Below are 12,680 nucleotides of genomic sequence, written 5' to 3' on the forward strand. Positions count from 1 at the left end.
CATGAGCTTTTGATGAAGGCGTTCAAACCCTGGTGTGGGGACAGAGAGAAACTGTTCCCAATGGTGAAAGGATGGAGAATTGGGGGATATTGACTTAAAGTGACGAAGCAACGGCGACATGAGGCGGGGGAAGAAAACGCTTTTACACAACTGGTGGTTAGAAGCTGGATTGCGCTGCCTGAGAGTGTGGTGGCAGCAAATTCAATCAGGGCTTTCAAAATGGTCACTACCTAATGAGGAAAATACTTACAGGGCGACAGGGAAAGGGAATGAGATTCGCTGAGACGCTCATACACAGAGCAAGTATATGATTGAGGCGCTGACTGGATCTTAAAATAGAATCATAGAATCACTACAGTGCAGAAGGAGGCCATTCGGCCCATTGAGTCCACATCAACCACAATCCCACCCAAGTCCTATCCCTGTAACCATGTGTTGACCATGCTAAACCTAAAGGGCAATTTAGCACGGCCAATGTGCCTAACTATCTTTGAGTGTGGGAGGAAACTGGAGCACCTGAAGGAAACCCACACAGAGAATGTGCAGATTGCACAGACAGGCACCCATGCTGGGAACTGAACCCAGGTAGACAGCAGTGCGAACCACTCTGCGACCCTCACTCACTGGCCTCATTCTATTATTCTTTTCCATGGGTGGACTTTATTCCTGGAAGAATGTGGGTGGGGAGAACACAAATATGAAAGGGAAAACAAAACATTTTACACCGCATATTCAGTCAATAATATTCAGGGCGGCAAAGTGGCACAGTGGTGAGCACTGCTGCCTCACAGCGTCAGGGTCAGTTCAAGTTGGAGACTTGGATCCCTGTTGTGTGTGGAGTCTGCATGTTCTCCCCTGTGTCTGTGTAGGTTTCCTCCAGGTGCTCCAGTCTCCTTCCACAGTCCGAAAGACATGAGGGTTAAGTACATGCTAAATTGGCCCTTAGTGTCCAAAGATGTGCAGGTTAGTGGATTGGCCATGCTAAATTGCCATTTAGTGTCCAAAGATGTGCAGGTTAGGTGGATTGGCCATGATAAATTGCCCCTTAGTGTCCAAAGATGTGCAGGTTAGTGGATTGGCCATGCTAAATTGTCCCTTAGTGTCCAAAGATGTGTAGGTTAGGTGGATTGGCCATGCTAAATTGTCCCTTAGTGTCCAAAGATGTGTAGGTTAGGTGGATTGGCCATGCTAAATTGTCCCTTAGTGTCAGGAGGGCTAGCTAGGGGAAATGCACGGGGATAGGGCCTGGCTGGGTTTGTGATCAGTGCAAACCTGATGGGCCTAATGGCCTCCTTCTACACTGTAGGATTCTCTAATGAAAAATAAAAAAGTGGAAGGGAGATGGACAGAGACAGAGTCTAAAATCCGAAAGGTGCACTTAGTTTGACACAGAACCAGTTGTTTGGCTGACAATCAGCATCAGTGAGTCAGAGCAAGACCGAACGTGAGTTTCTCATTCCCCAATTCCACTGCAGGAAGAAGGAAATGAGGCGACAGTCACAACCTCCTTCCTCCCATTAACCGTTCTTCCACCTCCCCCCCCCCACACACCATGGTCTTCACTCTCCTGTAATTAGAGTCAAATTCACATCGCCTGACATATGACCCACTGTTTGACTGACTTGAGAGGAAACCATGTCAACGGATAAGTTCAGTATCAGGGAACATGGGCAGCGCTGATCCAGTTAGCACAGGCCCGGCATCAGGGACAACGAGGTGAACAGTCACTCCGAGAGATTACGCCGGTGATATCACACACCAGGCAAGGGAGAGGAAGGGAACGGGGTGGGGTGCGATAGCCCACGCCATGACCGCCGGGCTGAGCTGGCAACATCCGTCATCTGTAAGATTCAGCAGAGTGAGTAGTGTTTTTAAATTAAGATATGCATAGGCCTCCTCCCCTCACCACCCATTTCCCCCTCCTCCATCACCTTGCAGTGAGCTGATAACTCAATGATACATCTGGATCAACAAGCCCGAGGACTGGTGAAGCACAGGAACATGAGGAGGCCATTCTCCCCCTTCAGCCTGCTGACTATTCAGTTCGGTTGTGGCTGATCTGTAGTTTGTCTCCTATCTTTGCTCCCTGATCCTGAATATCATTACCGAACCATCCAGATTTCTACTACCCTTTGCGTGACAAAGTGCTTCCTGAACTCATTGTACAGAGTAGCTCTGATTTTAAGGTTATGCCCCCTTGTTCTAGACTCATTTGCATGGAAGGAAACTATTTCCTATCTACTTTAATGAATCCTTTAGTCTTTTCATTCATCCATACAAGCCACTAGTCATGGGAACATAGAAACTAGAAGCAGGAGGCAGCCATTCGGCCCTTCGATCCTGTTCTACCATTCATTTTAATCATGGCTGATCATCAAATTCAATATCCTGATCCCCCCACTTCTCCCCATATCCCTTGATCCCTTCAACATCAAGAGCTATATCTAATTTATTCTTGAAATCACAAGTTTTGGCCTCAACTACTTCCACACATTCACCATCCTCTGGGTGAAGAAATTTCTCCTCACCTCAGTTTTTAATCCTCAAACTATGACCCTCTAGTTCTGGACTCCCCCACCATAGGGAACATTCTTTCTGAATCTACCCTGTCTAACCCTGTTAGGAATTTTATAAGTTTCTATGAGATCCCCTCTCACTCTTCTAAACTCCAGTGAGTATAATCCTAACCCACTCTGTCTCTCCTCATATGACAGACCTGCCATCCCAGCAATCAGCCTGGTAAACCTTCGCTGCACTCCCTCTAAAGCAAGGACATCCTTCCTCAGATAAGGACAGTAAAACTACACACAATACTCCAGATATGGCCTCGCCAATCTCAATACCATTGCAGCTAAACATCCCTTTCCCAATGCTCAAATCCTCTTGCAATGAAGGCCAACATACCATTTGCCTTCTTTACTGCCTGCTGAATCTGCACGCTTGCTTTCAGCCATTGAAGACGCCAAGGTCTCGCTGAGTATTCGCCTCCCTCAATTCAAGTAATAACCTGTCTTCCTATTATTGTTACCAAAATGGACAACCTCAGATTTATCCACATTATATTGCATCTGCCATGCAACTGCCCACACACTTAGCCAGTTCAAATCATGTTAAAGCATCTCTGCATCCTCCTCACAGCTGATCCTCCCACCCAACTTTGGATCATCTGCAAATTTGGAGATAATACATTCAGTTCCCCCTTCCAAATCATTCATCTATAATGTGAACAGTTGGGGTCCTAACATAAATCACTGAGGAATCCCACTACTCGCTGACTGCAAATCAGAAGACGACCCAACTCTTTGCTTCCTATCTGATAATCAGCTTTCTATCCATCTCAAGACATTAACTGCAATCCCATGTGCTTTACTATTCTGTTACGTGAGATCTTGTCAAAAACCTTCTCAAAGTCTATATAAACCATATCCACTGGTTCTCCTTGGTCAATTCTACCAGTTAAATCCTCAAAAAATTCTAATAGATTCGTCAAGCCTTTGTAAACTCATGCTGGCTTTGTCTGATTGTACCATTGCCTTCCAAATCCCTATGGAACATGTTATATTTTAATCCCTTTAGCCCTAAAATCAAGCTCTCTAGATTGGTTAACAGTTGGGATAACCACCAACAACCTTTGTAACTTCTTTCTAAGAGCAAATTGCTGGAAAGATGATGCATTTCATAGGATATCTGTTGTACTCACCAATGTCCATAAGCAGGTTAAGCACTGGACTTTCACGCATCCCACAACAGTTGTCAAATTTATTCAGGAACTGGAACACAGGAAGTACAAGTTACAGAATGTGGAAAATGCACTCAACAAACAGTGGGGGGCAAAGCTACTCCTGACTAGAATTCTTACAGTGCAGAAGAGGCCATTTGGCCCATCAAGCCTGCACTGACCCTCCGAAAGGACACTCGACCTAGGCCCAATCCCCCGACTTAACCCCACGCATTGCCAATGGCAGTCTCTGGACTGCCACTGTTCAAGGAAACCCCTGCAGACAAGGGGAGTATGTGCAAACTCCAGACAGAAACCCAAGGCTGGAATCAAACCCAGCGCTTCATGGTGCTGTAGCAGTGCTAACCACAGTGTCACCCTAGTGAGGGGCACAACCCGGTTGCATAACGGTGAGCAATACAGTCTCACAGCTTCAATTCCGGCTTCAGGTCACTGTCTGTGTGGAATCTGCATGTTCTCCCTGTGTCTGTGTGGGTTTCCTCCGGGTGCTCCGATTTCCTCCTACACTCCAAAGATATGTAGTTTGAATTGATTGGCCATGCTAAATTGCCCCTTACTGTCCCAAGGTATGTAGGTTAAATAGATTAATCGAATCATAGAATCCCAACAGTGCAGAGAGAGGCCATTCAGCCCAAGAAGTCTGCACCAAGCACAATCCAGCCCAGACACTCTCCCCATAACACCATGTATTTACCATAGCTAATCCCCCTGACATTAAGGGGCAATTTAGTGTCACCAATCAACATAACCCGCACATCTTTGGAGTGTGGGAGGAAACCACAGCACCTAGAGGAAACTCACACAGATAGAACAAAGAACAACACAGCAATGGGAAACAGGCCCTTTGGCCCAACGAGCCCGCGCCGCCATTTTAACATTATGAGTGCCCTCCTCTACTTATGACCTTTGTCTACGCCTGCTGGGGAAGATTGAGGGAAAACTAATTTAGGGACAATTTGTTACACCAATCAGCCTAAAAGCACATTTTTGGAGTGTGGGAGGAAACCGGAGCACCTGGAGAAAACCCACGTAATCATGGGGAGAATGTGCAAACTCCGCACAGACAGCGACCCAAGCTGGGAATTGAACCTGAGTACCTGGCACTGTGAGGCAGCAGTTCTCACCACTGTGCCACCGTGCTGCACCTTAGGTATGGATTAGCCATGCTACATTTCCCCTTAAACGTTCCCAAGATGTGTAGGTTAGATGGATTAGCCATGGGTAATGTGTAGCATCATGGCGATAGGGCCTGGGTAATGCAGGGATTGAGTGATTCTATGATTCACAGCGGCCGAGCTGTGATGAGACTCATGGCTATAAGAATGATCACAAAGTGGACTTGGTGGAAGAAAATTAAGCAAGAATCAAGATTACTCACATCAAAGGCACTGAACGGAACAATCGTATTGAAGCATGGGGTTTAGTGCACACAAATCTACAGCTCACATCCTCAGTTATCAGGGAGGCCGCCCACATACATGAATGAAGTCACATAACAATGAAATCTCTGTGTAAACACTTTCTCCAAACTTCACAACCCAATGCCATTTCCAAACTGGCACACTCTCAGCAATATCCCTTGATCTACGCATCAGTACGCACATTTTCCACTCTCTCATTTTCCCCATACTCAGAGCACGAGGGAAATTAGTTACGGGGAAATTCCAGTGGCCCGACCTAACACTGACCCAATCCAAAGCCTCTTTCCTCTGTCTCACCCGTCTCAATCACGGAAAGGAGACAGAAGAGAGAGGGTGAAGTTAAGAGATGGTGGCAGAAAGAAGGACAGAGTGTAAGGACAGGGGAAAAGGAAGGGAGAAGGAAAATATGAGGAACAGAGGCAGGGAAAGAGGGAAGGAGAGAGGGAGACATCAAGGGACGGAGAAAGAGAGGGAAGGGAATGATGGAAAGGTGGAAGAGAGAGGGACAGAGAAAGAAAGAGAGGAGGAGGGAGAGGGAAAGGAGAGAAAGGGAAAGAAGGAAGGAACAAAAGATTAAGGGACAACAAGAGAGGCAAGGAAAGGCTGGAAAGCGAGGGAAGATTGAGGAGAGAGGGACAGAGAGAGAGAGAGAAGATTGAGGAGAGAGGGGCAGAGAGAGAGAGAGGAGGGAAAGGAGGATGAGAGAGGAAGGAGAAGGGAGACTAGAGAGGGAGAGAGTGATGGATAGAAAAAGAGAGGAAATGAAGAAGGGAGAGAAAGAGGGATGAGAAGGAGAGGGAGTTAATGAAGAAGGACAAGGGAAAAAGGTTACAGAAAGATAGGGAAGGAGGAAGGGAAAAGCATGGCGAGGGCGGAGAAACAAAAAAAAAGGGAAGAACTGGGACACATAGACCTGTCACTATCAGTCAGGGTGACAATGATGAGCATTAACGGTACTTGTCAAACACAGAGCTGCCCATACTAGATTTCAGCACCAACCTTGCGAAGATCTCCTCCTTCACAATATTCCATTCCCAGCAGGGGCAGGTCATTGAGGGCGAGTTTCTGCATTCCCTCGGGAACATCCCGTGCTGCTACGACATTGACATGGTTCAACCTGGGTAAAATTAAAAAGGAGTTCAACCCAATCTGAGGGGAGATCGACAAAATCAAAATCTATAAATATAATCACTGGAACAGCCTCAGCACTGTGGGCAATTCTGGGCCCTGCATTTCAGCAAGATGGCCTCTGAGAGCGAGGGACGAAGATTTCCCAGGATATTCCTGGGGATAAGGAGAGTTTGGGAGAGTTAGGATGGTTCTCCTTTGAACACAGCAAAGATTAAGACTGAATAGAAGTTTCCAAGATGATGGTAGACTATGTCAGAGAAACGTTATTTCCTCTGGTGAGTGGGTCAGTCACCAAAGACCATAGATTTAAAACCATTGAAAAAAGATCTAGATGGGGGATGAGAAGTGTTTCCATTCAGAGTTGTCTGGATCCAGAACCTTGATCCTGCAAAGGTGATGCAAGTTGATTCCATAAATAATTAAATATATTTTGGGCAGCACGGTGGTTAGCACTGCTGCCTCATAGTGCCAGGGACCTGGGTTCAATTCCGGCTTTGGGTGACTGTCTGCGTTCCAGAGTTTGGACATTCTCCCCGTGTCCACGTGGGTTTCCTCCCACCGTCCAATAATGTGCGGGTTAGGTTGATTGGCCATGCTAAATTGCCCCTTAGTATCAGGGGGACTAGGACGGTACATATGTGGGGTTATCCGTGGGTGGGATTGTTGTCGATGCAGATTCGATGTGCCAAATGGCCTCCTTCTGCTACAGATTATACGATATGATATGAAATGTATTTGAGGATGAGGAATAACAGGATTCGAGTCAAAATGCAGGAGATTTGGGAGCACTCATGATGGTTTTTTATAGGAACCAGCAGAGGTCAGACATGCGGGTGGCCTCCAGTGATTAATTGCCAATCCTGCGCTAATAAACTTCATTTCTTTTATTAGTGTCACAAGTAAGGTTTACATTAACACTGCAAAGAAGTTACTACGAAAAGCTGAGAGTCACCACACTCTGGCGCCTGATCAGGTACACTGTGGGAGAATTTAGCACAGAACCAGCATGTCTTTTGGACTGCGGGAGGACTCCGGATCACCTGGAGGAAACCCAAGCAGACGTGGGGAGAATGTGCAGACTCTGCACAGACAGTGACCCCAAGTCGGGAATTGAACCCAGGTCCCTGGCACGATGGAGCAGCAGTGCTAACTGCTGTGCCACCGATCTGCAGAGGGAGCTACTGAATGGCAGCATTGTCAGGTGCAAGGTCTGGGTTCTGCTGACTGGGGTCCGTCTAGGGAACCTGAATGTGCTGTCAGAGTCACTGTGTCCCTTTGAACACAGGAATGCCCTCCGTTCCCACATCCTTCGATCCCCATCTTCCTGTCCACCCTGTTCTTAAATGTTGCCGAGGAGTCCACTTCAATCACAAACCCATTTTGCAGTCTTCTAATCCTCTGTGTAAAAACATTTCCCATCCTAAATCTCTTGCATAGAATCTTATTTCTGTCTGTTTTGGTACCATCCAGAAGCCCCTGTTCTATCACCCCACAATCTTGTCCATTTGCACTTCACACACCCATTGTGCTTAACTCTATTTGCAGTTGCTATTTCCTTTTTAATTGCTTCGAGCTGTATTTTCCAAGAAATTTATTCATAGAAGTGCAGATTTAATAACAGTCTAATATAAACAGGATGCAGCCCTGAGGTGCTCATTGTTACGAGACATGAGAACTGCAGGCCAGAAACAAGCAGGGAATCAGGAAGCACGATGTAGAGATGCTGGCGTTGGACTGGGGGAAAACACAGTAAGAAGTCTCACAACACCAGTTAAAGTCCAACGGGTTTATTTGGTAGCAAACGCCAGTAGTTTTCGGGGCTTTTGCCTCTTCATCAGGTGAGTGGGAGTTTTGATCACAAACAGAACATATAAAGACACACACTCAGTTTCCAGAATACTGACTAGAATGCGAGTCTTTACAGCTAATCAAGTCTTAAAGGTGCAGACAATGTGCGCACCAACCTCCTCAGAAGACAAACGGTGGACAGAGTACTTCCCTGGAGCGGAGAAGCTATGACATCTTCTCTGGAGTCTTCAACATGTCATTGATGAAGATGACCATCTCGACAAGGCCATCCCCACTTCTTGCCTTCAAACAACCGCACAACCTCAAACAGACCACTGTCCGCAGCAAACTACCCAGCCTTCAGGAGAACAGTGACCACGACACCACACAACCCCGCCACAGCAACCTCTGCAAGATATGCCGGATCATCGACATGCATGACATCATCTCATGTGGGAACACCATCCACCAGGTACACGGTAAATACTCTTGCAACTCGCCAATGTTGTCTACCTGATACACTGCAGGAAAGGATGTCCCAAGGCATGGTACACTGGGGAGACCATGCAGATGCTATGACAATGGATGAATGAAAACCGCTCAACAATCTCCAGGCGGTCATGGGCATTCGGCCTCTGATCTTCGGGTAAGCGTTCTCCAACGTGGCCTTCACGACAGCGCAGAGTCGCTGAGCAGAGACTGATAGCCAAGTTTCACACACGAGGATGACCTCAACTGGGATCCTGGGTTCATGTCACACTATCTGTAGCCCCCATGACTTGCTTGGGCTTGCAAAATCTCACTTATTGTCCTGGCTGGAGACAATACACATCTCTTTAACTGATGCTTAATGCTATCTCCACTCACATTGTCTGCATCTTTAAGACTTGATTAGTTGTAAAGACTCACATTCTAATCAGTATTCGGTAAACTGAGTGTTTCAGAATTCCGCATACATCTGGTGAAGAGGCAGAGCTCCGAAAGCTAGTGGCGTTTGGTACCAAATAAACCTGTTGGACTTCAATCAGGATGCAGTCAGGGCCTAGGCTTGGGAGCTGAGGTCTCAAGCTTAGGATCTGGAGTTGGGGCTGCCAACACTAAAACTGATATGAAACAAAGATTTAGCTCTAAGACATTCCAACAAGCAAAACCCAGGGGAAAAAAATCCATCAGGGCCTTACTAATGTGGGTTTCTCTTCTTCAGTTTAACACCTCTGCTCGTTCTTTTCTAAAAAAAGTATTGAAGATTTGGAAAAATTGTAGAGAATACTAAGCTGAGATAACCAAGATGTGGAGATCCCGGCATTGGATTGGGGTGGGCACAGTAAGAAGTCTCACAACGTCCAACAGGTTTATTTTGAATCGCAAGCTTTCGGAGCTGATGAAGAAACAGCGTTCCCAAAGCTTATCATTCCAAATAAACCTGTTGGACTTTAACCTGGCTTTGTGAGACTCCTTACTGGGATAACCAACACTGAGCAAGATTGCAACATAATACAGGAAGCCATTGGATAACTTGTGGACTGGATTTGTTGCTATATTTATTGGTGGCACAAAGGCTAGAATACAAAGATTAGAAGACTAAATGGGTAGAATACAAGAACAGGGTGGTACTTCTGAGGCTGTCTCAGTCTCTGGTCAGACCCCATTTGGAGTATTGGGAGCAGTTTTGGGCCTCGTACCCAAAGAGAGAACGTGCTGGCCTCGGAAAGGGTCCAGAGGAGGTTCACAAGAATGATCCCTAGAATGAAGATTTTGTCGTATGAGGAACGGCTGAAGACTCTGGATCTGTACTCATTGGAGTTTAGAAAGATGAGGGGAGACCTTACTAAAATTTACATGGTACTGCAAGGTCTGTATACAGTGGATGTGGAGAGGATGTTTCCACTAGTAGGAAAAACTAGAACCAGGAGGCACAACCTCAGGCTAAAGGGACGATGCTTTAAAACAGAGATGAGGAGGAATTTCTTCAGCCAGAGAGTGGTGAATCTGTGGAAAACTCTGCCACAGGAGGCTGTGGAGGCCGGGTCATTGAGTGTCTTTAAGACAGAGATGGATAGGTTCTTGATTAATAAGGGGATCAGCATTTATGGGGAAAAGGCGGGAGAATGGGAATGAGAAAAATATCAGAATGAATGGCAGAACAGGCTCAATGGGCCAAGTAGCCTAATTTTACTCCTATGCCTTATGATCTTCAGACATGTAGAAAATGAGTTGTGAAGAGGACATGCGGAGGCTCCAAAGGGACATAGATATGTGAGTGAGTGGGCAAAGATTAGGCAAATGGAGGATAATGTGGGAAAGGGTGAAACTGTCCATTTTGCCCAGAAGGATTAAAAAGAAGCTCATTACCAAAATGGTGGCAGATTGCAGAGCTCTGAGGGGCAAGCAAATCTGGGTGTCCACAAGTCACAAAAAAAGCTGGTGTGCAGGTACAGCAAAAAATGAAGAAAGTTAATAGAACGCTAATGCAACTGGATAGAAACATGAAGATCCTGAGGGGGTTTTAAACAGGGTGGATGTGGGGAAGATGGTTCCTCTTGTCAGAGATTGTCAAATTGGGAGGTGACTGTTTCAAATCAAAAGGTCACGACATAGGTGAAATTCTCTTTTCCTCAGGAGTTGATTTGATTTATTACAGTTATGTGTATTGGGATACAGTGAAAAGTATTGTTTCCTGTGCGCTATACAAATCAAACACACTGTTCATAGAGTACAGAGGGGAAAAGGAAAGGAGAGCGTGCAGGATATAGGGTTGATAGTCATAGGGTCGTAGAATCCCAACAGTGCAGCAGGCGGCCATTTGGCCCATTGAATCTGCACTGATCACAATCTCAACCAGGTCAAAGAATCAGAGAACCTACAATGCAGAGGGAAGCCATTTGGCCCATCGACTCTGCCCCAACAACAATCTCACACAGGTCCTATCCCCGTAACTCCACTTATTTACCCTGCTAGTCCCTCTGATACTGAGGGTCAATTAAGCATTGCCAATCGCACATTTTTGGAAAGTGGGAGGAAACTGGAGCATCCAGAAGAAACCCACGCAGGCACGGGGAGAACATGCAGAAGCCACACAGACAGACACCCAAGGCTGGAATTGAACCCGGGTCCCTGCAGCAGTGCTAACCTCACTGTCCTTGAAACTCTCTTCCTCAAAAGGCGGCGAGAGCGGAGTCTCTGAATATTTTTAAGGCAGAACTAGATAGATTCTCAATGAGCAGGGGGATGAAAGGTTATTTGAGGGTAGACGGGAATGTAGAGTTCGGGTCCAGACCAGTCATGTTCTGACTGAATGGAGAAGAAGTCAAGTAGCCCATCCCTGCTCCTGATTCATATGCATCCGGAGGACGAGGACGAGGACGAGGACGAGGACGAGAAGATGGAGAGGTGAGGGGGGTGGGAGACAGGTTGGCAGTGGGAGGTAGGGGAGAGGCACCAATCAAGGTATTTACACTGCCATCTCTGACGCAGGTCCAGTTGCAGTCTAACAGTTGCCCAACCCAACTCTGCGCATGTCTTCAAAAGAGTCATCTTCTGACCCTCACTGCATCATCGGGAAGAATTTCAAACAATCCCAATAAGGAAGCGAGGTGATCAGTCGATTTGGGCTTGCAAGCAGAACTGTCGCAGGCAGACCCAGAGATGGGAGGCCTTCTGAAGGAAAGAAGATCCAAACAGGCTAATTTATGGCCAGTGTGGTTTGGACATTGTGCAACTTGAAGAACTAATTTCCTGCTTCGTGCCTCGAAGACAGTTGTGTTTAGTTTTTAATCGCGTTGCGGTAAACACTGGGGAGCCAAGCTCAATTCCGAACAGGATTCCTGCTTTGCATATGGACTACAGATGTGTTGTGATTTTATTCCACCAGAATAAACAACCCAGATGTGAACACAACTCCAGGCAAGAGTCTGAGAGATGGGATGCAGTTGAGACCAGAGGGATTCTCTGCTGACTCATTTTCCAAATACACTCACAGGAAAATCACAGTCCAAAGACGTGCAGGTTAGGTGGATTGGCCATGCTAAATTGCCCCTTAATGTCAGAGGGGCTAACTAGGGTAAATGCATGGGGTTATTGAGATAGGGCCTAGGTGGGATAGGGCCTAGATGGGATTGTGGTCGGTGCAGACTCGATGGCCTGAATGGCCTCCTTCCGCAGCGTAGGATTCAATATCTTTCTATATCTATAAATTGTGGGTTTTTTTCCCCATGTTGCTGGCACATTATCGGAACAGGTCACACCACAGCTGCTGGGCAGTCTGATCTGATGTGGGGACATGTATTGTTTTGCAGATTTACTCTGGCATCCTGCCCCTTCCAGAATATCACTCTCACCGCCCCCCGGGGAACCAACACACAGCAAGACAGATACACCCTCCTCATCAACCAGGCAATCATATTACAGCTTCATCGCTGTTTTCACATCAGCGGAAAGGCGTCGCTCAAAACGTCCTTTATCCCTCACCTTGTTTATTGGCTCTGGTATCCGGTCGGATTTTCCTGAGTCCTGTGCTCCGCACGCACCCTGTCAGTCTGCCTCTCCCTCTTGCTCAATCTTCGCAGCACCTTCCCCTGTCTCGCTAGACAGCCCTTGGCTCT

General features: G+C 46.7%; 1 protein-coding gene across 4 annotated transcripts in view; it reads right to left on the bottom strand.

Annotated features, from left to right (window-relative positions):
* The window catches only part of ikbkb (inhibitor of nuclear factor kappa B kinase subunit beta), a 190,000-nt gene that overhangs the window by 38,752 nt on the left and 138,568 nt on the right, over nucleotides 1–12,680 (bottom strand). For all 4 annotated transcript variants that reach the window (XM_080217091.1, XM_080217092.1, XM_080217090.1 and 1 more), the window contains exons 4-5: nucleotides 6,160–6,277; nucleotides 3,701–3,770 (exon numbers count right to left, since the gene is read on the bottom strand). In XM_080217091.1, the coding sequence (XP_080073217.1) occupies nucleotides 3,701–3,770; nucleotides 6,160–6,277 (188 nt within the window). The remainder of the gene's footprint in view (nucleotides 1–3,700; nucleotides 3,771–6,159; nucleotides 6,278–12,680) is intronic.

This window comes from Carcharhinus amblyrhynchos, chromosome 34, assembly GCF_965287045.1.
Source record: "Carcharhinus amblyrhynchos chromosome 34, sCarAmb.v2.hapA, whole genome shotgun sequence".
NCBI classification, from domain to species: domain Eukaryota; kingdom Metazoa; phylum Chordata; class Chondrichthyes; order Carcharhiniformes; family Carcharhinidae; genus Carcharhinus; species Carcharhinus amblyrhynchos.